The sequence below is a fragment of the Lissotriton helveticus genome, chromosome 3_2 (genome assembly GCF_964261635.1).
Source record: "Lissotriton helveticus chromosome 3_2, aLisHel1.1, whole genome shotgun sequence".
Classification (NCBI taxonomy): Eukaryota; Metazoa; Chordata; class Amphibia; order Caudata; family Salamandridae; genus Lissotriton; species Lissotriton helveticus.
In genome coordinates, this window is record NC_136062.1 from 334,705,270 (window position 1) to 334,732,096 (window position 26,827).

The 26,827-nt window shown below is 43.5% G+C and overlaps 1 protein-coding gene across 3 annotated transcripts in view; it reads left to right on the top strand.

Annotated features, from left to right (window-relative positions):
* Window positions 1-26,827, top strand: part of LUZP2 (leucine zipper protein 2) — a 1,331,862-nt gene that overhangs the window by 464,662 nt on the left and 840,373 nt on the right. For all 3 annotated transcript variants that reach the window (XM_078684660.1, XM_078684657.1, XM_078684658.1), the window contains exon 2: window positions 12,912-13,029. In XM_078684660.1, the coding sequence (XP_078540786.1) occupies window positions 12,912-13,029 (118 nt within the window). The remainder of the gene's footprint in view (window positions 1-12,911; window positions 13,030-26,827) is intronic.

Genomic DNA, 26,827 nt, shown 5'->3' on the forward strand with positions numbered 1-26,827 from the left:
AGGATATCTCTTATCACTGTAAATTAACCCTTATATTTTTCCCCTTTGAAACCACCCCCTCATTCCTCCTTACCTCTCCCACGTCCTCTCCACTCCAAGCCCTTCCGAGGTGACGTTTCACGTCGTTTAGAGGAAACAGAAAAGTCTTTCTTTATCCTCTAACGACGCCGATTGCCTCCACAATTGTTCATCTTGCTGAATCAGGTGAGTTTCTTTTTTGCGGGGGGAGACCCCCCAACCCCTCTGTATTTAACCTACGTTTTTTTTGTGGTGGGGAGACCCCCCAAACCCCCCCCCCCGTTTTTTGGTTTCCTTTTGCACACATGCCTTTACTACGTATCTCGTAGTAAAGGTATGCGTGGTAAAGGCTTTCCGTTGAACCACGCATGCGTTGTAATGCATGCGTGGTTATGGTTACTCGTGGAAAAGGCCGCGTTGTACTGGCCGTTTCCCCAAAATAATGTAATCGTTTTTTTACGTTTGTATGACAGGATATACATTACAGAGTCATGAAAGGACAACCACGAATCATAAAACAAACATACATTGATATTTACTTTGTGCTACCGTAGCACATTATGTTATGAAGCTGAGTCACTCCTGACAAGAATGTGGGGTGTAGGGGGCAAAGTGAGACAGGATATGGGAAAATTATATTCTGTCTACAATTTCTTTTCAAGGTCTTGTTAAGTACTGATACACTGAATTTCAAAGCCCAACTTGCAAGCCATTGCACTGTTGTTGCAGAGGCATACAACTGAGGCAAATGTTTGTGGTAAGTGGGGTTTTCACACTATTGTCTCACCTACTTATATAAATTGATGTACTTGTTCAATCAAAATAACAACGCCAATTCAAAAGTATTAGAAATGGGATTCTGGTTGGCTAGGGCATGCGCCTAAGCCAGACAGAAATCACCACTCAAGTCAGGGCAAGTGAGTTACACGGTGACGATAACTACTGCTCACCCCTTTGGTAGCTTGTTACAAGCAGTCAGGCTTATCAAAGAGGCAATGTGTAAATCGTTTGCGCAGCACACACACACACAGCAGCAACACACTAGGCACACCACAAAAGAAACTCCACACAAGGTTAAATAAAAATAGCCTTTGTATTATCCAAAACACATTAGAATCATAATCACACAATATACACTGTGCCAACTGGCACTTAGGTATCACTTTACAGGGGATTATATACATGAGAGGGCCAATGGGGCCAATTGTCAGAACCATCACTCAGCACAAGTAGCGAATGTAACGGGGGATCGACCCCAAGCTGCAACTTTCCATAATGTGTTTGCCAACACCGCAATAGACTTTACTTTTTCATCCTTAACACTTTACTATTTGATAAGAAAATTCAGGAGCGGCATGCTATATTATAGTGATCATCAACCACAAGAGTTTATACTTGCCATGCAAGGAACGGCGCTCACCTACTCAACTGCTGAATCATGCACAAACCTCACATTTAACCAACAGAGAATAAAACGTAACATACGTGACACAGGAAAACTCTTGGCAGTGTCAATAAAAACAATAAGAGGACAACAAACTACTGTATGATAACATCTTAGCAGCTTGGGAAAGCTTTGGTATATCTACCTCTAAAGTGAACTCAAAGAAAGTCGAGCAAAAAATCCAACAGGAGCCATTGATCAGACCAGCAAATAATCAGAGAATTCATCTGTCGGCAATCCATCACACCAAATTAAGAAAAATCAGGGTCGAAATAAACAGAGCAATGCGTAGCTTATGACAAAATCTCCCCGTTGACAACACACAGCTGGAACTAAGGAAGCTCAAGGCCCAAACAAATAAAATCATCTGGCTAGCAGAAAAGGAAACTGCTGAAACAACATGGGCAAAACTGTTATACGATGCAAAATCAAACAACAGCACCAGGTTTTGGCATACAGTCAAGAGCATGGAGACCCCCATGGGACCAGGAATGAATTCACAAATAACGGAGGATGCCTGGGTAAAATACTAAAAGAGTCATTTTTTTCTGGAAGCTGGTGAAAACATACAAGACGTAGAGACATGCCAGAGTGAGCGGCAGCCCCTAAAACATCAAGGTACAGAGCTTGCAACCTCCTTTTCAAATAAAATGATTGTGAATAGAATTTCCAAAAGCAGAAATGAAGGAGCACCTGGGTCTAACAGCCTTCCCCCAGTTGTATACAAGTAAAACTCAACCTACTGGGCTGGAGCATTACTAACACTCTTTAACAATAGTTTGGAAACCGGAAGAATCCCATATTCTTGGAAAAGATCAATCATCTCACCTATCCATAAGAAAGGCAGCAAGAATGAACCAAAGAACTATAGGTCATAGCACTCATTGACATTGCGGCCAAATATTACGCCGGCCTACTACTGGCTGAATTTATCGAGTGGGCAGGAGAAAATGATCTAATCCCAATCAACCAAACAGGTTTTCAAAAAAACCGGGAAACAACTACAAATATTCTCGCTCTTTCTCTTTTAATAGATGCCACAAAAGCAATCAAAAGACCACTATTTGTCTGTTTCATCGACTATAACGCTGCTTTTGATAGCGTTAACAGAGGGAAACGGTGGGCTAAGCTAGCTGTATGGAAAATAGCCCCAACCCTTTTGAACCAGCTAATTTTACTCCACTCTAAGACATGGGTCCAAATTAAGCTGGGGACAGGTGACAGCCTGTGGAGGAGGATTCTAACCACTAAAGGCATAAAACAGGGCTGTACTCTAGCTTCAACCTTGTTTAACCTTTTTGTGTCAGACCTCTCAACTGAGCTGGATAATTGCCATCACCATGCCCTGAACTTGGGTGGTCTGACACTTTCACACTTACTATACGCAGACGACCTGATACTGATCAGCCGAACCCCAGTCGGCCTACAGCATCTGATAAATGTCAAGAGCAATTTCGCCACAAAGAACGGATTAAGTATAAACCATGAGAAGTACAAAATTATGGTATTTAATCAGCGAAGCACCAAGAATCAATTCAGATGGTTGCTGGGGGGTAGGCAGCTGGAGACGTTCAAAAGTTACAAATATTTTTGAATCATTTTTGACAGAATGGGTACGTACCACAAACAAAAAGTGGCCATCCAAGGAAGAGGAACACTACTGACTGTTACACTAAAAAACATCAAGCACAAAATAACTGGCCCCAATCTTATCCCTCAATTAGAAGTATTCCCAGCGAAGCTACTACTAACAATCACGTATGGACAGATGGTTTCCAAAGCTGCTAGAATAATATTCAATCTCCCACAATACACATCTCCAGCACAAATAAGACTGGAGCTTGGCCTCCAAAAGCAGAAATAACACAAAAGGGTGTCTACGACAAATGCTGGTATAAAATAAAGAGTGCTAAGTCTGGTTCATTAAACTCATACTTGTGGAAAGAGATGACAAGGAAAAGTGACTGCCCTGCTATGTTTTAGCTTCAGTCAGGGATAAGGCTGCACGCTTTACAGGATTTGTGGAAATTTGGTCTTCCATATAACAGTTGTAATGCCTTGGTAAACAGATCGGTAAAGATTGTCTGCCTTGAAGAACATAAAACAGACCAAAATAAAAGGGCTCATAGCTGGTTTGTGATTCAGAGCTACTAAAGATGCACACCACAGCCATATTTAGGTACAAGCTTCACGAGAAGTATGAAGGAAAGCCTTTTGGCTATGAGGCAGGGAATTTTACTGGTAAAACTGCACTTACCACCGTGGAAACGCATACATACAACTACCCACTGCATATTATGTAGCAATCTCAAAGAGGACGTTTTACATCTAGTTTTATACTTCTGTACTTTATGAAATCAATGTAATTTTATCGGAACAAGTGCTGTTTTACTTTATATATATGTGTGTTTCACTATGCAGCTGTTTCTTAATATTATTATTAATCAAGCAATACAGATTTACTTATTTACTTACACTCTCAAATCCTTTTTAAAACTACAAAACTTGTAGTTATTTGGCGCTTGCATTACCCAGCAGATAAAAATGTCTCATTTTTTTTCTAATTATCATAATTATTATTCATGAATGGATTATTTAGTAACCACCCGTCATTTAATAAATTCAACTTCTGATCCTACTATATATAATATTGATATTCCTGATCATGCTCTCATTTCTTTAGTTCTACAAATTGATTCCACTAAGAACTCTAAACAAAGATGGTGTATGAATATTAATGTTGCCTTCAACAACAATAGCAAGCCAAAAATCCTATCTGCAATAAGTGACTATTTTTCATTTAACCCAGAAGGTTCTACCTCATATGTCAACTGTTGGGATTCATTCAAAGGCTACAACATAAGTGTATCTATATCTGTTATGGCACATGATAATAAATAATGTAATTCTAAACTTGAACAAATAGCTAAATATGAACACTTCTTTCTTACTTCCAATGCTTTCACTTACAAAGTACACTTACAAAAACCCCATTATGAGTTATACTCTTTGTTAAGTAGAAGGACTGGCACTCAAATTTCTAATAATAAAGGTAAATTCTGTTTCAGTGCTAACAGATCTGGAAGGCTCTTAGCTCGTATTAAAAGAGATAAAAAACAAATCATTGCAATTCATTGTCTAAATGGGAAAATTGCATTAACCCACAAATATATTGTTAATGAAATCTTAGAATTGTATTGCACCTTTAGCAGTAATCTCTCACCTATAGGTACTCATACTATTGACACATTCTTGGAGTCGTGTGGTTCAACTAACATTTCTCAATCAGTTAGAGCTAAACTTGATATGCTGATTGCTTTAGAAGAGATTGAATCCGCCATTAAATCTCCTGTTCCAAATGGTATTCCACCTAATTTTATTAAGAAATTTCTTATCACCTTCTATCTCACCTACTTAAACTATTTACGAACTTTAGTATTTTGGGAACGCATTCTCGCTCCTTCAATAAAGCCTAAATCATTGTTCTCCCAAAACTCAGTGAAGATCTTACCAAAGTTTCAAACGTTTGTCCTATATCTTTAATTATTCAGGACTGTAAACTTTGTGCAAAAAGTCTAGATGCCATATTATCTTCTATTCTTATTCTTTTCCTCATGTGGACTAATCTGGTTTCATAAAACTGAGACACTCTGTTAATCATACTAGATTATTGTTCCATGCGATTGAATCTAGTCAATCTTTTTGTGCATTGGCGTTAATTATATCATACCTTGTATGCATTCAATTTTGGCAGTTCATTTATTGGCATGAAGTCATCACTGTATTCAGGTCCATCTCCCAGACTTTTTATTAATGGCAAATTTTCTAAAACCTTTTTATCTTTTTAGAGGTATTTGACAAGGATGCCCCTTATCACCATTGTTTTTTCTCCTTGCTATTGAACCACCCCTCTTTGCCATCAGGAATTCAAATGAAATAGAAGGTCTTATTGTTAATAGTATTACTATAAAAATTTCAGCCTAAGTCGACAATATTCTTTTTTTGTATATTAGTAAGCCTGACTCTCCCATTCTTCTGCTGCTAAGCTTCACATTTACTCTCAAGTTTCAGGATACACATTGAGCACTAATAAAACTGAATTATTCCCCCCCCCCAGATATGTTCCCTAACAACTATATAATATGGCAAAAATATTTTTTGTTACATATCTTGGTATTCAAATTTCTCACTCTGTTAAACAATTACTTAGAATTGTGGTTACTTTCTTAATCAGATACATTTCATATATTGTCCTAATTACATCTATTTTGGTGGGGAAAAATGGAATCTATAAAAATGGTAATTGCTCCAAAAATGTTTTACTTCTAATCGGAGCTGCCTACTCTATTACCTTTTCAGTTTAAAATCAATATTGATAAGGTAGAGCGCCATATCTACAGACATATGTCTCTCTCCTCTCCTCTCCCTAGCACCGGCTATGTTTTCAGCTGCTGTGCGCCAGGCACCGCTTAGCGTTAAGGTGCATGCCTGAATTTAGCATAGGTTTTGTACAGGAAGGGTACGCTGTACAAAATACTAAGCCTAGACAATTTCAAACAATTTGTACCACTTTGTTAGTGTGCTGCACAGTGCAGCATGCATGCAAAGTAGGAAAAGAAAGGATGTTAACTTTTGGTGCTAAACCCTGTCTACAACTGTTTGTAGCTAGGGATTTGCATCAAAATGCATGGGTGGTTGCATGGAAACACCCATGTACCACACATGTAACTTCACCTTCTCGCAAAGTATTGCAATGTAATGCTTCACACTGCTTTTCTTTGCACTGGAAAGTAAGTTGGCAAAAGAGCATTTTGTGTTTGTGAACATCACTTTTGTGAAGCTAACCCAGCAAATTATTTCTGAAAATCCACCCCTTACTCTCACTGATTTCATTATGGCAAAATCCGATGGAAAATCTTTTGTCAGGCCCTCAACAGCCAGGTTAGGTTGAATCCAGTGGCACTGTGAGCAAAGTACCCACATCTGGGCATACCCTTCCCACTCAAGGCAGCAAAAGCTAAAATAACGATTGATGAATGGCTGGTATGCCCAGGCATGGGTACCTTTACTTGCTGTGCTACTGGATTCAATCTAGATTGGCTGATGAGAGATCATACCCCGACACCAGTCCCAGGATGCTTGTTTCTGGGACAGGGATGACCTAGCTTGCCAGTTCAGGCTATACTTTTCCCATGAGGAGCAGGGCCAAGACTGATTTGCATATGGCTAGGTCCAAACTGGTGTGGCATGGTGAGCAAAAGACAGCTAGATTTAACCCCTTGCATGCTGAGAATATTAACCGCGGTGCGGGTGAATTAATGAGTGGGCGGGGTTCGGACGGCCCCAGCTGTCCTCCACACACGCCCACCGTGATGTCAGACACGCAAGGGTTACCACAGATCTCTGGACTGGGGGTAAATGTTGGATTTGTTTAGCATTCCGTCCATCATTTGTTTATGTAGCAACTTTCTAAATGTAGCATATTCTAATTGTAACTTAAAATCCAACTTCCCCATAAATTAGGATTTTTCATTAGAATTCCAAAGACACCAAACATGAACTAGGTGCCTCTTCCCATTTGGAAATTACAGCTTTGCTGTGGGAGAGGTAGGAATTACAGTGGTGAAAATTGATTTAAGTGTTCTTCACTACTAGGACATGTACAACTTAAAAGTACATGTCTCTTCTTTTTAGATACTATTTACCCTGCCATTTGGGGTGTCCAGGTTTAACACTAGGGGTGACCTATATGTATTAAAAAGGAAAATTTGTGCCTGGCAAAGGTATATTTTGCCAAGATGAAATGGCAGTTTAAAATTGTACGTGATGGCGGACCTGGGACATGCTAGTTAAGTGGATGGTACAATCAGTGAGCAAGCCTACTAGCAGCATTTAATTGACATGACGTGGGCACAACTAGTGCTATGTTCCCAAGGACTTACAAATACATTAACAAGGCCAATTCAGGATAAGACAATTCTACTATGATTTAGGGATAGACGACAAGTAGTCTAGCACAGGTGCGCAGAGTCCTAAGGCAAGCCAAAACAAAGTCAGATAAACAGGAGGTATAAAGGCAAAATGTTAGGGAAAAACCACACTAAGGATGCCAGGTCTAACAGTGGGGAATGAGAATGTGCAATCACTAGCACAGATCTGAAATGTGCTATCAGAATATAATGACATAGTGGAACAAGAGTGAAAATTTGAATAGTAAATAAGCCAAAGTTTATTCACCGAGAGGGCGAGCATCCTGAAAAATCATGAGTGATAATGTTGAAACGCCCATGGGTCACCAACAAACATTATTGGAATTTAGGACACAGCTGGCTTTTGCCTTTAGGGCCCTGATCAAACACTAACTGCATTTGCCAGTTATTATTCTGACCTTTACACTTCTCAATCCAATTGCTTCCCTATGCAGTTAGTGGACTGCTACAAGGACACTGCCATAGCGTGGATGGAAGAAGAACACCGGCATTCATACTGCAACTGTTTGAACTTGATGAAATACAAGCTGCCATAATGGAATTGAGTCTGGTAAAGCCTCAGGGCTCAATGGCTTTCCTGACAAATGTTATAAGTGAAATACATATATCCTTGTTTCATACTTTTTAGACAAAGACGAAGACACATGCAAGAGGAAAAAATTGTCTCCATCTATGAGCGAAGCATCAATAATAACTCTGCTTAAATCTGATAAGCCTCCCCATGAATGCGAATCCTACCGGCCACTTTCAATAATCAATTGTGTCACAAAATGTTGCTGTAAAACTCATTTTGAATCAACTTACCCTGCTGCTACCAGACCTGGTTAAACCAGATCAGTCATGTTTTTTCCCATGCAGCTCTACATCCACACAACTTTTACACCCTGTTTGCATTGCTTAATGACCTGGAATGTGCCACAGATGTGGTGGCTGTCTTCTTAGACTGTACCAAAGCTTTTGACTCGCTAGTATGGAAGTACCTATTTATAACCCTTGCATGTTTTGGGATGTCCAGTCCTTTTGTTGATTGGATCCAATAACTCTGCACTGCCGCACAGTCACGGCTCGGAAATCTCGCGGGTGGGTGAGGGTCACACGGGGGTTATCGCGTGGGTTTTACCATGGGGGGGTAAAATAAAAAGAAAACTTATCTGCCTCTGCTACTGGGTTCGGTCCTGAACAGGAACAGGCATGCTCCCTCCCTTCCTGTAGCCAATCACAACGCTGCAATGGCAGCGTTGTGATTGGTGCGGAGTCCCGGAAAGCGCCTAGCCGGGCACCTGTAGTGATGCCATTTTCTCCATGTAGGCTGCACACAGCCTAGATATAAAAAATGTAGAGTGTGCATGACTGCTTTGGTTGGCCCCAGGTACGACCATACAGTCAGGGTATTCAGAGTAGTGCAAACCACTCCTCGTCGAACCACCCACCCGCACACCCCCAACCTGGCATTTCCTCCAGCCCGCCCCCAACCAGGTATACCCCTGCCTTCTGCTTTCTCGCAGCGGGAGAAGCTAAAAATAAAATGGTACTTAAAATACCATTTTATTGTCTGCTTCTCACTCTGCGAGTTAGCAGTGGGACAGCGCTGCTCCACCCCTATGGAGGAGCCGCCCATACTGCCGCATCTTCTCGTCTTTGCATTAAGAATGTCAGATCTTGGGATCTCCCCGCTGCTCCAGGTTGGGTGAGTGATATACTAGCAATTCCACTTAAAGATGCCGGAATATCAACATGGGGTGATTTGTTTGTGGAAGGGACTCTACCTCCATGGGAATATTTAGGGCCAGATGTAGGAGCCGAAATACCGGTCGGTAACGGCCGATTTCGGACGATACCGACCGGTATTTAAGAATCGGCATGTAGGGGCACATTTTTACAGAATTGGTAAATTTACCGAATCTGTAAATTTACCGATTCTGTAAAATACCAAATCGGTATTTTTACCGATTCGGTAAATCTCAAATGTAGGTGGGACTCTTCAGAGTCCCAAAGGCCCTACAAATTCGGTATTTTACCACCCAATCCAATTGGGTGTTAAAATACCGAATTCAGGTGTGCATGCACATGTGTGCATGCACACCTATGCCATGTGACAGACAGACATGCCCTTAGGGCATGTCTGTGTGCCACATGGCGCACATGCCTATTTTTGGGGTGCCAGAGGGTGTCAAAGTGACACCCCCTGCACCCTTGCAGAATTCGGTATTTACCGATTCGGTAATTACCGAATCGGTATTTCCCATTGATTCCTATGGGCTTCACAGCCCATAGGAATCAATAGGAAATACCGATTCGGTATTTACCGAATCGGTAAATACCGAATATTACCGATTCGGTATTTCCACATCTGGAATTACCTACATTTCCCCCCTTCATATTTACCGATTCATAAATACCGAATCGGTAAAATTCGGTATTTATGAATCGGTAAATACAACTTACCTACATCTAGCCCATAGTGACAGCGTACATCATTTAAGGTGTATTTGTCATGGTGTACAGGACTTTAAAAAAAGAATATTTGCACAACGATTTCATTGTTCCTCGACTTCCCTATGGTAGTTTCAGCAACTAAATGTGTTGTTCCTGGTTTGACTAACTCAGTATATAATAGACTTCTGAAAGTTGATTTTCCTTAACCTCACTTAAATTCTATCGTACTACATCTGTTCAATTCATTTACTTACCTAGATATTTAGGCCGAGTCTTGGGTAATACGAATGTTTAGTTACTGACAACTTTTATTCACACACACAATCTTGGGTTGTATTTTAAACATTGCTGTTAAAAAGTAATGCATCAACCATATTCGAGTGGTAAATTAAAAATAGCAAAACGGACATATTAAGGTTGGTTTCTATGCATCCCCATGAGTACATGTGAATGCCAATTTTCATGCATTACATTTTACTCAAACTGAAGGCTGCTTCAAATCTTTACAGCAATTTAACATGCTGTTTCAAATCTACATTTGTGTGAGAATGTAGCAAACCCCTAATTTGCTGATGATTTGTTTTGGGGAAAGATGTCAGTACTTACGCTTGCTGTGGTGACCACAGCTAGTGGACAGAGAGAACAAACATTTCATATAGGGGCTCTAGACACTTGTTTTTTCAAATTGAGACTGTAACACGATTACACATAAATGCACTTCTTTCCATTGTGTATTTTATTGGTGGTTAAACGTGCTAAACCATTACAGCTTCATTTAAACTTTAGATACATTTTATGAAATTTTCTGTTTCAAATAACAGGCTTCTGTAGCACTTAACCAGGAGTAAACGACTCCTTCATGCAAAGGATCCGTAGACATAAAGTACCAAGTAATGAACTTTCTCGCCACACAATTGCAGACAACAGATGCTAATGTATATTCAAGTGGGAGCAATCTGTGTTCAACCTAATAGGTATTAGTGCCCTGCTGTTCACCTTTTCCTTTTTACAAAGCAGGCTGAATAATCCTTAATGCTTTACAAGAGAGCAGCGCTGAATCTGTTGGCAGTAGAATAAACACAATACTTTCTCTATTTTTATGAGATGAAAAAAGTAAACTGGAAACTATATTTGTTCAGTTTCTAAAGGTGCTCCTGACTTCAAGACATACAGATTTTCCTAGCTTTCTAGTAGTGTTCAGTTTCCTAGCCATGTAAAGGTGGAGAGTTAGTTTCCGCTTGCAAAAAAGGTGAGAGAGGTGTGACGCAGCTCAGGTTGTGATTCAATCACCGGCTCAGCATCATGTGACTCAGGGCAATAGCTCGCTCATTCTCCTCGTCAGTCCCCAGCACCTTGAAACCCTCGAGGGGTGATGTGTTTGCACTTTACAAAGGCAAATTATTATATTATAAGGGTCCTTAAAGCAAAGTGGCAGTCCTTATTTCAGTCCCGCAGGCAGCAGGATATCACTTTCAAATAATAGTAATCAAATCCCAAGGCGGTTCCTCCTGGCAGTCCACAGTCCTCTTCAGTAGAACCAGCAGCATCTGGTTGCAAGTCCATGCGGTGTCTAAAAATCATGGGGTCACAGCGCAGTACTTATAGCCCAAAAGTCTTTGTTCTGTGGGCACTTTAAACAACTTTCAGAAGCGCCAACACCCCCATTTAATCCCTAGCCCTGGTTCCAGACACACTACAGGGAGGCAGAGACATAAATGTGGTAAGTCAGGCACAGCCCTATTCAGGTGCAGGTGCAACTCCTCCCAACACTCTAAATGCAGGCCAGGCCTATTCAGGTGCAAGGGAAACTCCTTCAGCCACTCTAAATGCAGGCAAAGTCTATTCAGTCCAGCTCTGAGTCATGCAGGAAAGGCAGGACACACCTCAACCCCCCCTTGTGACAGTCTAGAGTAAATGCACATCCCTTCTGCAGTCAGTCTAAACCAGATGCTGAATAAATAACCAGGCAGGGCACAAGGTGGCACAAGTACACAGAAATGCACACTTCGATAGTAATAACAAATACGCTTTTCACCAATAAGTAGGATGTATTACTACTATTCCAACCATACCAAACATGACCACTGAAGCATATATCAGGGAAGTCCCAATGCAAACCTATGAGAGAGCAGCCTCACAGCAGTGCGAAACCAAATAGGCTGTTTGTCACTCCCAGGACATGCCACACAGCAAAGGCACATGTCCTACCTTTTACCTACACAGCACCCTGGCCATGGGGCTATCTAAGGCCTACCTTAGGTGTGACCTTTACGTAGTTAGAAGGGAGTTTTAGAAGTGGCAAACACTTTAAATGCCATGTCACTGTGGCAGTAAACTGTGTGCGCACCAGCAGAGGCCTGATACAGGTATCAAAGAGTACTTCGGTAGGTGGCGCAAGCAGCGCTGCAGGCCCACTAATAGCAATTAATCTACAGGTAAATTAAATATGCCAAAAACAGGTGTAGGCCAATCTTACAAAGTTTACAAGAGAGAGCACATGCACTTTAGCATGATCAGCTGTGGTAAAGTGCCCAGAGTCATAAAACCAACAGAAACAGGTCAGAAAAAATACAGGCGAAGGGCCATTTCCAACAATGGAGAGTGTCTTCCTTCTTGCAAATAAATATCTATTAAGTGCTAAAGTGTGTAAACGAATGTGTGGGCAAGTTAAAAGAGTGGGGCAGAAGATGGGAGTGTTGGAAGAGTACAGAGCTTGTTTCAAATATGGCGTCCAAGGGTACACTTGTGGTTATGAACATTAGTCTGGGCAAGGGTTGAAATCATGGTTTCTTCTACTATATAATGATGTTGCAGCTGTGATTCAATAGGTCTTTATGCAGAATGACTGCACTTCAGGTTCATTCGCTGAGTTTTTGTTAGAAGTCGTAGCCTAATATTGAATGCAACTCTATTTTAATACATTTTATTAAAGTTAATATACATTGATCAAATGGCATGTGGCGATAAAAGTAGTGTTTCCGGTGAGAATTTTAATAGGTAATCTGTATGTTCCCTTTACATAGACGGGGCTATGAGGAATTGGAAAAACAGCTAAAAGAAGTGTTTGTGGAGAGAAGCAACATCCTTCGCCAGCTTTCGAAAACATCCAAAGAACTTGAAGGCATCAAAATAAATCTGCAGGTTAGACTTTGTTTACTGTCACTGATTCCAAAGTATGTCATTCTCGAGCTCACTGTCCTTTTAAATCGTTGCAATCAGATCGCGAACAAATGCACTCTCATATATAATGAAAACTTTCACAAATGGAACTTACTCACGCTAAGGACATCACACCAAGAAACATGCAAATGAGAAGTCTATTAAGATAACATTCAGCTGTCTCCCTGAAGAACACTTTGTTTTCATCCAACTGTTTGATATCATTTTATCATGGCTTTGTATGTTTTTTTAAACATTCATTTCCCATGGCACTCAGCAGTTGTTAGAAATTGTATTTTATGGTTTTAATTAACTGAAAATAAGCTTGACTTGAACTGTATTTAAGCAGTGCTCAATTAATACTGCAGTCTACTATTATCCAATTTAGAGGCATATTTACAAGCCCCTATTGCCACCACAACATCTCTTTTCTCAATGTTGATGTGGCAGCAGGGGCTTTGCCTTATTTACAGGGCAGTGTTAAGGCACCTTTTAGCATGGCTTAATGCTGCCTTGTAAATAAGGCACCCATTCACGCAATACTTAGCGTGAATGGGGTGGGCATGAGTGTTCTGGTGGGCATTCTACCGCAACACCCATTGATTTTGACGCTGACCCATATTTACAGGGTGGCGTAAATATGAGGCAGCGGCAAAATGAAGACCAGGTAATACCTGGTCTTACCCTCGCGCAATGATGAGAAACATTTAATTTCCCCTAATTTATGCTGTTTCCATGTGTACTGCATTGTGGAGCACACATGGAAGCAGCAGAACTCCATTGATTGTTTTATGTGCAGGAAGGTGGCCCTTCCTGCACATTAACAATAGTCAAAAAATGAAATTTCGCAACTGCTATGTGTGCTGCATCAAGCAGCACATATAGAAACTACACTACGCCATTTAAAGGAAGGTGTACCTCCTTGCACATAAACAATCTTCCCATGCAACGCAGACACCCTTGCACTAGGCAGCTAAATTTAGTGTCAGTACTGGGGGAAACTCAGAGCTGCACCATATTGTTGTAAATATGGAGCGGCCCTGTGTTTCAGAAGTGGCAGAGTGCAGCGTTTAGCCAAGAAGGCTAATGCTGCACTCTGTCACTTCTATTGTAAATATGCCCCTCAGTGTCACTCATGTGTCCACCTTCGGAGGATGGAAGGCAAATTTGGCCCTGTAAGTATTAAAATGTCTGCACTGTAGGTCACACTACATGTTTGGAAACATAACTATCTTCAGAGTATAAAGTAAACACAATTTCTGTGATGTATACGAAAGGAAGCAAGGAGAAATGAACAAAATCCAAGTTGCATACAATGGCTGATATCGAGCAATGGGTAAAGCAATGTTTGTATTAGCATAAGGAACGGGTAGGGAGCAATGGAGTTGATTCACCAAGAAATAGAACATTTTGTACAGGCCTTGACATGTGCCTTGCAAAGAGTTCCAACTTCGGCCCTATTCACAGAAGGTCTACGGAAATCTATATTTGTTCATGGTTTCTATAGTTTATTTGAGGTTTCTTGTGTGTGCAAGCACTGCATTTTGGCAAACCCACTAGAGGGTAAATATTTACTTTTTAAGGGATTAATACACAGGTTGAAGATATTACTTTCAAAAACATGTTTTTTGTAGGTGTTTATTTCAGTGCTTAACTTCAGGGGGCCTCATGTCAGATTCATATCAAACAATTGCTTCCAGTGTTTTTAATTAACTGACGCCCATAAAACAGCATAAAGCCCAGCCCATCAATACCCCTAAACTCAATCCATCCTGCCTCCTAAGAACCGCTAAGCACCCCTCGCCTTGGCTTAAACTACATCAACCCTAAAAAACTTTCTACCCCTAAACTCCACCATCTCCGAATCCTAAAAAACCCTCAACACCCATACACTCTACCCAGCTCTCTCAAAACCTGCTCCTTCACCAATTATTGAAGTGTGATATTTGAAAGACAGCTCTAAAATGGTTTGTTTCCTTTCTTAGTCAGCGCCACCTCCAGGTGGCAGAGACACCATTCTTCTCCACTATGCATACTTTGTGTGGTGTCTCTCGGTGTTCCTCCCTGACTCCGCACACTTTAATGTTTATGGTAGCACATTAGCTGACATTGTGATTTGCCTCGGACTATCATTTAAGCCATAAACACATTGGGGCAGATTTATGATAACTGGTGCATCCCCAGGGATACGCCAGTTATTTTGCACCGCTGCTCCGCCACCCATGGGGCAAAAACGGCATCTGTGCCGTAAAGGTGGCGCATTGCTGGAGCTGCGTCGCAAGCGTGACGCAGCTCCAGCAAGGCTCGGGGGTGCCCTATCTGACCAATGCTGCGTCAAGACCTACGCCTGCTTCAAGCAGGCACAGGGTTTTGACGCAGCATTGGCCTGAAAGTGACTGAGTGAAATCTTATAGATTTCACTCAGCCACTTTTGCGAGGCGCACCTGCCCCGGAACGCACACCCTGCGCCGGAACGCCCACAAGTGGCGCAGGGCTTTACAACGTGATGCATCTGCCTAGATGCGCACGTTGTAAATGGGTCGTAGGGATGTGCCACTTTTACGCCGCAGTTGCGTGACACAAACGTGGCGCATTACCAACATAAATCTGCCCCATTGCACTTAGTTGGTTGCTTTCGCTTAATTAAGGGAAGAATACAGATTGGCTAAAAAACGGCTTAACAGCTGTAGCAAGCTGGTTGAATGCTAACTACTTAAAACTAAATGAGGACCAAGACAGAGGTGATGATGGTAGGAAATCAGCCCCGGTTCTCAATGGTGGCCTGAGAAGCTTGGTCGGCTACCAGCTCCCAAACCTACTATCAACAACTTAGTTATTTGGCTGGATAAAAATCTGACAATGGATTGTCAAGTGAAAAAAGTATCTGCCCGTGTTTTGGTCTACTTAAGAGTCGTAATAAAATTGTGGGCGATTTACTGATCTATACTCAGAAAAAGTGGACAGATTAATATAACCTCTCATCTGGTCTACTGTAATGATCCATCTTCTGATCTTGGAATTCTACAAAAACTAGAAAAAAAATAAAGCCGACAGGCAGTTCAGAATGCAGCCACACATCTTCCTCTAAGGATTCCAAGATAGGCATCAGATTCCGCACACTTGACAAGAGAATTAAATGAAAAGCTTGTCCTTTTCTTCCTGGCATTGACCAAAATTGGGCCCTTGTCCATTCAAAAAATGATTAAACCTTACTATCTACCAAGGAATCTGAGATCAGCAAATCTGGGACCGGCTTGTGCCCCTGGGTTGACGAAATCCCATGCAAGGGTGGTTCAATGAGGGTTTTAGCTGCTAAACTTTGGAACTCACTTCCAACTTGCTGCATATGTGATCACGGTGAACCATTTCAAGGAAAAACTAAAGACCCAGCTCTTCTAATCAAGTGCACATATGCTTGCAGATTGCTGGTTCAGGTAGCGTTGGGAAACCCAGATTAACAGCTTTGCGCTCTAAAAATTCTTCAAACGTAGACATAAACATAAGTATAAACATAAACAACGTTCACTATGATCGCTCAGATGGGGAATTATCATTTGTCATAATGGTAATAAATAGTGAATAAATGCAGGAAAACACTCCCTCTCGAGGTTTCCTAACCAGTGAAAACTAGCAATCAAATCATACTGTAACTTTAGTTGTTCTGTTGTTTCTATAACTTGTTTCCAGCCATATTATAGCCTTATAGCCCACCGTAGAGGGCTATACCGGCTACTAAAGGCCCTCTCCCTTTGTTAAAGGCCCGAGCCGAAGGGGATGGGGGCCCCAGAGAGAGAGGAGGCAGCACAGGGCACTGCTCAGGACCCTGACAAGGACGGGGGCTGGGGGCCCCAGAGAGAGAGGGGGCAGCACTGAGCACTGCTCAGGACCCTCACAAGGATGGGGATGGGGGCCCCAAAGGGAGAGCAGGAGGCAGCACCGAGCACTGCTCAAGACCCTGACAAGGACGGGGGCTGGGGGCCCCAGAGAGAGAGGAGGCAGCACAGAGCACTGATCAGGACCCTCACAAGGACGGGGGTGGGGGCCCCAAAGAGAGAGCAGGAGGCAGCAGCACCGAGCACTGCTCAGGACCCTGACAAGGACGGGGCTGGGGGCCCCAGAGAGAGAGGAGGCAGCACAGAGCACTGCTCGGGACCCTGACAAGGACGGGGGCTGGGGGCCCCAGAGAGAGAGGAGGCAGCACAGAGCACTGCTCAGGAACCAGACAAGGTGGCGGGGCTGGGGGCCCCAGAGAGAGAGGAGGCAGCACAGAGCACTGCTCAGGACCCTCTCAAGGACGGTGGTGGGGGCCCCAGAGAGAGAGTAGGAGGCAGCACAGAGCACTGCTCGGGACCCTGACAAGGACGGGGGCTGAAGGCCCCAGAGAGAGAGGAGGCAGCACAGAGCACTGCTCAGGACCCTGACAAGGATGGGGGCTGGGGGCCCCAGAGAGAGAGGAGGCAGCACAGAGCACTGCTCGGGACCCTGACAAAGATGGGAGAGGGGGCCCCCAGAGAGAGCATTCTCCAGAGCAAAGCTCATATGAGAAGGGATGAGGCAGCAAAATGGTGCCCTCAGGTAAGCGCTCTTGTTAGAAGCACCATGTGGGCGTCCGCAGGGGGGAGAAGGGTGCAAGGTAGAGAGGAGATGGGTGCAAGGCGGACGGGAGAAGGGTGCAAGGCAGAGAGGAGTAGGGTACAAGGCAGAGGGAAGAAGGGTGCAAGGCAGAGGGGAGAAGGGTGCAAGGCAGAGAGTAGAAGGGTGCAAGGCAGAGAGGAGAAGAGTGCAAGGCAGAGAGGAGAAGGGTGCAAGGCAGAGAGGAGAAGGGTGCAAGGTAGAAGGGAGAAGGGTGCAAGGTAGAGGGGAGAAGGGTGCAAGGTAGAGAGGAGAAGAGTGCAAGGCAGAGAGGAGATGGGTGCAAGCCGGAGAGAAGATGGGTGCAAGGCAGAGGGGAGAAGGGTGCAAGGTAGAGGGGAGAAGGGTGCAAGGCAGAGGGTAGAAGGGTGCAAGCAGAGGGGAGAAGGATGCAAGGCAGAGGGGAGAAGGGTACAAGGTAAAGAGGAGAAGGGTGCAAGGTAGAGGGGAGAAGGGTGCAAGGTAGAGAGGAGAAGAGTGCAAGCCTGAGAGGAGATGGGTGCAAGCCGGAGAGGAGATTGGTGCAAGGCAGAGGGGAGAAGGGTGCAAGGTAGAGGGGAGAAGGCTGCAAGGTAGAGAGCAGAAGTATGCAAGGCGGAGAGGAGATGGGTGCAATCCAGAGGGGAGAAGAGTGCAAGGTAGAGAGAAGAACGGTGCAAGGCAGAGGGGAGAAGGGTGCAAGGCAGAGGGGAGAAGGGTGCAAGGCAGAGGGGAGAAGGGTGCAAGGTAGAGAGGAGAAGGGTGCAAGGTAGAGGGGAGAAGGGTGCAAGGTAGAGAGGAGAAGAGTGCAAGGCAGAGAGGAGATGGGTGCAAGGCAGAGGGGAGAAGGGTGCAAGGCAGAGGGGAGAAGGGTGCAAGGTAGAGAGGAGAACGGTGCAAGGCAGAGGGGAGAAGGGTGCAAGGCAGAGGGGAGAAGGGTGCAAGGCAGAGGGGAGAAGGGTACAATGTAGAGAGGAGAAGGGTGCAAGGTGGAGGGGTAGAAGGGTGCAAGGCGGAGGGGAGAAGGGTGCAAGGCAGAGGGGAGAAGGGTGCAAGGTGGAGGGGGAGAAGGGTGCAAGGCGGAGGGGGGAAGGGTGCAAGGCAGAGGGGAGAAGGGTGCAAGGCAGAGGGGAGAAGGGTGCAAGGTAGAAAAGGGTGCAAGGGGAATGGGGAGAAGGGTGCAAGGGAGAGGGCGAGAAGGGTGCAAGGCAGAGGGGAGAAGAGCGCAAGGGGGATGGTGATGAAGTAAAAAATGTGCCCCCCTGGAAACATTTCTGCGGACGCCCATGGCAACGCACACTACTTTGTGAGAGAGAGTGGGGAGAGAGTGGAGTGAGAGAGAGAGTGGAGTGAGAGAGAGAGTGGAGTGAGAGAGAGTGGAGTGGAGTGAGAGAGAGTGGTGCAAGAGAGTGAGTGGAGCAAGAGTGAGTGGAGCAAGAGAGAGATTGGAGCAAGAGAGAGAGTGGAGAGAGAGTGGAGAGAGAGAGTGGAGAGAGAGAGAGTAGAGAGAGAGAGTAGAGAGAGAGGGTGGAGACAGAGAGAGTGAAGAGAGAGAGTGTGGAGAGAGTGTGAAGAGCGAGAGTGGAGAGCAAGAGTGGAGAGCGAGAGTGGCGAGAGCGAGATTGGAGAGAGAGAGAGTGGAGAGAGAGTGGAGGGAGAGAGAGTGGAGAGAGAGAGAGTGAAGAGAGAGAGAGTGGAGAGAGAGTAGAGAGAGAGAGAGTGGAGAGAGACAATGGAGAGAGACAGTGGAGAGAGACAGCGAAGAGAGACAGAGAGAGTGGAGAGAGAGTGGAGAGAGTGGAGAGAGAGAGAGTAGGGAGAGAGAGAGTGGAGAGAGAGAGAGTGGAGAGAGCGAGAGAGTGGAGAGAGAGTGAGTAGAGAGACAGTGGAGAGATAGTGGAGAGACAGTGGAGAGACATTGGAGAGAGAGAGAGTGGAGAGAGAGAGAGTGGACAGAGAGAGTGGAGAGAGAGAGTGGGGAGAGAGTAGAGACAGTGGAGAGACAGTGGAGAGACAATGGAGAGAGAGTGGAGAGAGAGAGAGTGGAGAGAGAATGTGGAGAGAGAGAGAGTAGAGAGAGAGAGTGGAGAAAGAGAGTGGAGAGAAAGAGAGTGGAGAGAGAGAGAGAGAGTGGAGAGTAGAGAGAGTGGAGAGAGAGACAGTGGAGAGAGAGAGAGTGGAGAGAGAGAGAGTGGAGAGAGAGAGAGTGGGGAGAGAGTAGAGACAGTGGAGAAAGAGTGGAGAGACATTGGAGAGAGAGACAGTGGAGAGAGCGTGGAGAGAGAGTGGAGAGAGAGAGGGATAGTGGAGAAAGCGAGAGTGGAGAGAGAGAGTGGAGAGAGAGAGAGTGGAGAGAGAGAGTGGATAGAGAGAGGGTGGAGAGAGAGTAGAGAGACTGTAGAGAGAGAGTAGAGAGAGTGGAGAGAGAGTAGAGAGAGTGGAGGGAGCGAGAGTGGAGAGAGAGAGAATGGAGAGAGGAGAGAGAGAGTGGAGAGAGAGAGTAGAGAGAATAGAGAGTGAAAGAGTAGAGAGAGAGTAGAGGGAGTGGAGAGAAATTAGAGAGAGTGGAGAGAGAGTAGAGAGAGAGAGAAGGGAGAGTAGAGAGAGAGAAGGGAGAGTAGAGAGAGAGAAGGGAGAGAGAGAGTAGAGAGAGAGTAGAGGGAGTGAGAGACAATGGAGAGACAGTGGAGAAAGAGTGGAGAGAGAGTGGAGAGAGAGAGTAGAGAGAGTAGAGAGTGAAAGAGTAGAGAGAGAGTAGAGGTAGTGGAGAGAAATTAGAGAGAGTGGAGAGAGAGTAGAGAGAGAGAGAAGGGAGAGTAGAGAGAGAGAAGGGAGAGTAGAGAGAGAGAAGGGAGAGAGAGAGTGGAGAGAGAGTAGAGGGAGTGAGAGACAATGGAGAGACAGTGGAGAAAGAGTGGAGAGAGAGTGGAGAGAGAGTGAGAGAGTGGAGAGAGAGACAGTGGAGGGGGAGACAATGGAGAGAGAGCCAGTGGAGATAGAGTGGACAGAGTTGAGAGAGAGAACAGAGAGAGAGAGAGAGAGTAGAGAGAGTGAGAGACAGTGGAGAGACAGTGGCGAGAGAGACAGTGGAGAGAGAGAGAGTGGAGAGAGAGAGAGTGGAGAGACAGTGGAGAGACAGTGGAAAGACAGTGGAGAGAGACAGTGGAGAGAGACAGTGGAGAGAGAGAGAGTGGAGAGAGAGAGAGCGTGAGATTGTGGAGAGAGTGACAGTGGAGAGAGAGAGTGGAGAGAGAGGGAGTGGAGAGAGAGAGGGAGTGGAGAGAGAGAGAGTAGGGAGAGAGTAGAGACAGTGGAGAGAGAGTGGAGGGACATTGGAGAGAGAGACAGTGGAGAGAGAGTGGAGAGAGAGTGGAGAGAGAGTGGAGAGAGAGAGAGAGAGTGGAGAGAGAGAGAGTGGCGAGAGAGAGTGGAGAGAGAGAGAGTGGAGAGAGAGAGATTGGAGAGAGAGAGTGGAGAGAGAGAGGGTGGAGAGAGAGTAGACAGAGTGAAGAGAGAGAGAGTAGTGAGAGTGGAGAGAGAGTAGAGAGAGTGGAGAGAGAGAGAGTGGAGAGAGAGAGTGGAGAGAGAGAGAGTGAAGAGAGGAGAGAGAGAGTGGAGAGAGAGAGAGAGTAGAGAGAGTAGGGAGAGTGGAGAGTGAGAGAGTAGAGAGAGAGTAGAGAGAGTGGAGATAGACTAGAGAGAGTGGAGAGAGAGTAGAGAGAGAGAAGGGAGAGTAGAGAGAGAGAAGGGAGAGTAGAGAGAGAGAAGGGAGAGAGAGAGTGGAGAGAGAGTAGAGGGAGTGAGAGACAGTGGAGAAAGAGTGGAGAGAGAGTGAGAGAGTGGAGAGAGAGACAGTGGAGGGGGAGACAATGGAGAGAGAGACAGTGGAGGTAGAGTGGACAGAGTTGAGAGAGAGAACAGAGAGAGAGAGATAAAGTGGAGAGAGAGTAGAGAGAGTGATAGACAGTGGAGAGACAGTGGAGAGAGAGACAGTGGAGAGAGAGTGGAGAGACAGTGGAGAGACAGTGGAGAGAGAGACAGTGGAGAGAGAGACAGTGGAGAGAGAGACAGTGGAGAGAGAGACAGTGGAGAGAGAGAGTGGAGAAAGAGAGAGAGTGAGAGAGTGAGAGAGTGGAGAGAGTAGAGAGAGTGGAGAGAGTGGAGTGAGTAAAGAGTGTAGAGAGAGGAGAGAGAGGAGAGAGTGGAGAGAGAGTAGAGAGAGAGTAGAGGGAGTAGAGAGAGAATAGAGAGAGTGGAGAGAGAGTATAGAGAGAGTTGAGAGAGTGGAGAGAGAGTGGAGAGAGAGTAGAGAGAGAGAAGGGAGAGTAGAGAGAGAGAAGGGGGAGAGAGTAGAAAGAGTGAGAGGCAGTGGAGAGACAGCGGAGAGAGAGAGATAGTGGAGAGAGAGTGGAGAGAGAGTGGAGAGAGAGTGGAGAGAGACTGTAGAGAGAGTGAGAGAGTGAGAGAGTGGAGAGAGAGACAGTGGAGGGAGAGACAGTGGAGAGAGAGACAGTGGAGATAGAGTGGACAGAGTTGAGAGAGAGAATGGAGAGAGAGAGATAGAGTGGAGAGAGAGTAGAGACTGACTGACTCAGAGTCTGAATACTGACTGATGGAGAGACTGACTGGCTGAGAAACTGACAAAGAGAGAGAGAGACTGACTGACTGACAGACTGACAGAATGAGAGAGATAGAGAGACTGACAGAGAGAGAGAGAGAGGCCGAATGACTGAAAGACTGACAGAGAGAGAGAGAGACTGACAGACTAACTGACTGACAGACTGACTGACTGAGAGAGACTGAATGACAGAGAGAGAGAGACTGACTGACTAAGAGAGAGAGACTGACTCATTGAGAGAGAGAGAGAGAGAGAGAGAGAGAGAGACTGTGATGAAATTGGGGTCACAGTGTGTATGAAGCTATGCAATGCCTCTTAAGATTGCTATTGTCTACTAATAAAAATGTATTATCAAAATGTGCTCTTTGTAGATACATCTGCTTTTGTAATACTGCATTGTCGCTTTCTCTAATATTTTAAAACGGAAACGAGAAGGAGCAGTGGATGCAATTTTTGTCAAAACTGAACGATGAGTGGGCCCGATGTTGTTTATCATGACAGGAGACTGCATCAGGAAACCCACCTAAATTTGGGAAAACGTCCCCAGCGTACTGATGGCAGGGACCCTGTAATGAATGGACCACCATCTATGATAACCTACTGGCAGACTGAGCCCAACCTTTAACTCCACCATCCAGTGTTACTTATAATGGCTGCATTGGTGACAGTGGCATAACAATCGCCCAGCATCCCCTGCAGTATGGCGGGTCGCTGGCCTGAGAGATTTAGATTGGCACGGAGGATAGGAGGGGGGCCCCCTCCATGTAGTTTGCAGGGGGGCCCCCTCAAGTTTCGTTACACCACTGATGACGTGAGGTGCATGACATGCTCCCACCGTAGTACAGTAGCAACGTGCTCCTTATGCATGAAAGCATATAATTACGAAGGTTCATGCAGGTCAATGTAAAAGAAAAGTTGCTGCACTGTGTTGTAAATGAGAGCGAGCTGAACAACAACATATCCATATAGATATGATGCTCTTCAGCTCTCTTTGTGTGCCTGTGCTCTTGAGGCTGCCTAATGCCAATTCAAGCACTCCTGTGCATGCTGCCGTATGCCTGCATTACAGGCAGGAATATTATGGTACAGTAAGGGTCACATTCCGACACAAAAACAACTCTTAGAGACTGTTTCTCTTTATATGTGTAATGCAGAGTGCGTATTGTGTTGCCTTGCGACGACTTGCATGACACAACAACAATGCAGTACCTTAATAAATCAGGCCGAATCTGTTGACGAGAGAATGAGAATAATGCAGTAGGATGAGGAGTCTTTATCATATATTAGGAGCCACAAATGATGTGTGTTAGAAATAGGGGTCCCTCGTTGGCAGAGGTGGGTACCTTTGCCCAAATATGAACCCATGCTTCTAGTCAGGGTAAGGGGGATACTCACTTTAGATAACCCCTGCTCACCCCCTGGGTAGCTTTGCACAAGCAGACAGACTTATCCCAAAGGCAATGTGTAAAGTATTTGTACTCATAACACACAGTAATATAGTGATAACACCACAAATGGACACCACACCACTTTGGAGAAATGAAGTATATTTATCTGAACTCAACAAGACCAAAATGATAAAAATCTGACATACATGTAATAAGAGGGTCACTAACTAAATATCGAGGGACAAAATATCGACTACCCAAAATATAGATTCCAAAATATCGACAGACAAAATATCGAGTTCCTATCTACAAACAGGTAAGTTCCAAAATAGCGACCCCAAAATATCGTTTATATATATATACATTATAAATATATCGAATTTCTTAAAATCAATGTAAAAATCAAAAAATATTAAAAATAAATAGCTAAAATATACTTAAAAATACTTAAATTACCTTAAAATTATTAAATAACTAATTTAACTTATATAAAAAAAATACAATCATATCTGTTAAAACATATGTATATATTAACATATTATTAATAAAAAATACACAATATTATTACCGTAGGATAGCGGAGGTGTAAAAATTACTATTCCCACTCCTGGAAGTGCAACAGTAGGGAAAGCGTTGGATAGCGTAGGGGTAATAATTACTATTCCCACTCCAGAGAGTGCAACAGTAGGGAAAGCGTTGGATAGCGTAGGGGTAAAAATTACTATTCCCACTCAAGAGAGTGCAACAGTATGGAAAGCGTTGGATAGCGTAGGAGTAAAAATTACTATTACCACTCCAGAGAGTGCAACAGTAGGGAAAGCGTTGGATAGCGCAGGGGTAAAAATTACTATTCCCACTCCAGAGAGTGCAACAGTAGGGAAAATGTTGGATAGCGTAGGGGTAAAAATTACAATTCCTACTCCACAGAGTGCAACAGTGAGGAAAGCTTTGGATAGCGTAGGGGTAAAAGTTACTATTCCCACTCCAGAGAGTGCAACAGTAGGGAAAGCGTTGGAAAGCATAGGAGTAAAAATTACTATTCCCACTCCAGAGAGTGCAACAGTAGGGAAAGCGTTGGATAGCGTAGGGTTAAAAATTACTATTCCTACTCCAGAGAGTTCAACAGTAGGGAAAGCGTTGGATAGCGTAGGGGTAAAAATTACTATTCCCGAACCAGAGAGTGCAACAGTAGGGAAAGCGTTGGATAGCGTAAGGGTAAAAATTACTAATCCCACTCCAGAGAGTGCAACAGTAGGGAAAGCGTTGGATAGCGTAGGTATAAAATTTACTATTCCTTCTCCAGAGAGTGCAACAGTAGGGAAAGCGTTGGATAGCGTAGGGGTAAAAATTACTATTCCCACTCCAGAAGGTGCAACAGTAGGGAAAGCGTTGGATAGCATAGGGGCAAATTTTACTATTCCCACTCTAGTGAAAATAAATTAATATAAATCTTATAATTATCAATTAATCAATTAATAAAAATTAATTATCAATTAAGAATTAATTAATTATCAATTAAAAATTATTTAACAATTTGTTCAAAATAAATACCAATACATTAATTAACATATTTAATTATTTATAATTAAATTCCTTCCCACCCTACTCCCCTATAAACCTACAACTCGCTACAGAAAATAAATTAATATTGTTCACATAATTATCCATTAATCAATTAATAAAAAATAATCATTTAACAATTAATTAATTACCAATTAAACAATATTTAACAATTTAATCAAAATAAATACCAATTAATTAATTAACATATTTAATTATTTATAATTAAATTACTTCCCACCCTATTGCCCTATAAACCCACAACCCGCTACAAAAAATAAATTAATTTAATTCACATAATTATCAATTAATCAATTAATAAAAAATAATTATCAATTAAGAATTAATTAATTACCAATTAAAAATGAATTAACAATTTATTCTAAATAAATACCAATTAATTAATTAACATATTTAATTAATTATAATTAAATTACTTCCCACTCTATTCCCCTATAAACCCACAACCCGCTACAGAATTAAATTACACAATAATTACATAAAATGAATTACTTAAAATAAATTACAAAAATATATACACTTTACACACATAAACTAACATAAAAAACACTTGAACAAATCGATATTAATAAAAATTTGATATTTTTAATAAACTATATTATGTACTTCGATATTTTGACTGTCTATAGTTTTAAAATCGATATTACATTACTTACCTTCAAAACAATATTTTTGATGTCTATATTCTGTCCATTCGATATTTTGTCCATTCTATATTTTGGACTCGATATTTTGGTTTGTCTATATTTTGGAATCAATATTTTGACCATTTACCGTAATAAGAATATGACTTTAAAAAGGTTTCAAACAACTGGGTCCATAGAAAACTATGGATGTGTGATTTCTCAGAAAGTACCTGTAGTTGCATCAAGATTCACAAGGCCAAACAGCTACAGAGATGGGAAGCATCGAGAAACAAAGAGATGCGTCAGTTCTTGGGACCATGGGGAGGTAATGCGACAGCTCTGTTGCACGCAGGAGAAGTGATGCGTCACATCTGGTCCATAGAGGAAAGTGATGCGTCGACTCCAAGACGGTTCTGCTCTCCGGGTGATGCATGGGGTAAACTTGCTGCACACGTGAGAAGCATGGAAATCTAGTATGTTGCAGAGATCGATGTGGCGGTGTTGAGCGGCACTGTGTCTGTTTCTTCAGCCGCGATCCCTTGATTGATTGGTACTTGCAGAAGGCACTGTATCGGTTTTGGCAGCAGCAATGCGTGGAGATTCTCCTCGAACAGCGGTGCTGCATCAAAAAAACTGTCAAAAGAAGCGTAATGTGTCAATTTCTTATTTTCTTTAGGTTTCTTCTAGCTCCCAGCAGCAAGTACAACCTCCAGAGGCCCAGAACTGGAACAGGCACCTCCTGGCAGGTCAGAACTCTCAGCAGCAGAGTTCAGGGGAGCTGGAGGTGAAGTAGTTGTGTTCCTGAGACTTCAGACAAGGAGGCCAGCACACAGAGGCCCTTTGAGAGCTTTTACAAGCATTTTCAAAGCAAAGTTCCAGTCTTTATCCTTTTCTTGGCAAAAACAGCAACTGCAGGCCAGCCCCACACAGCACACAGCAAAGGGGCAGTACTCCTC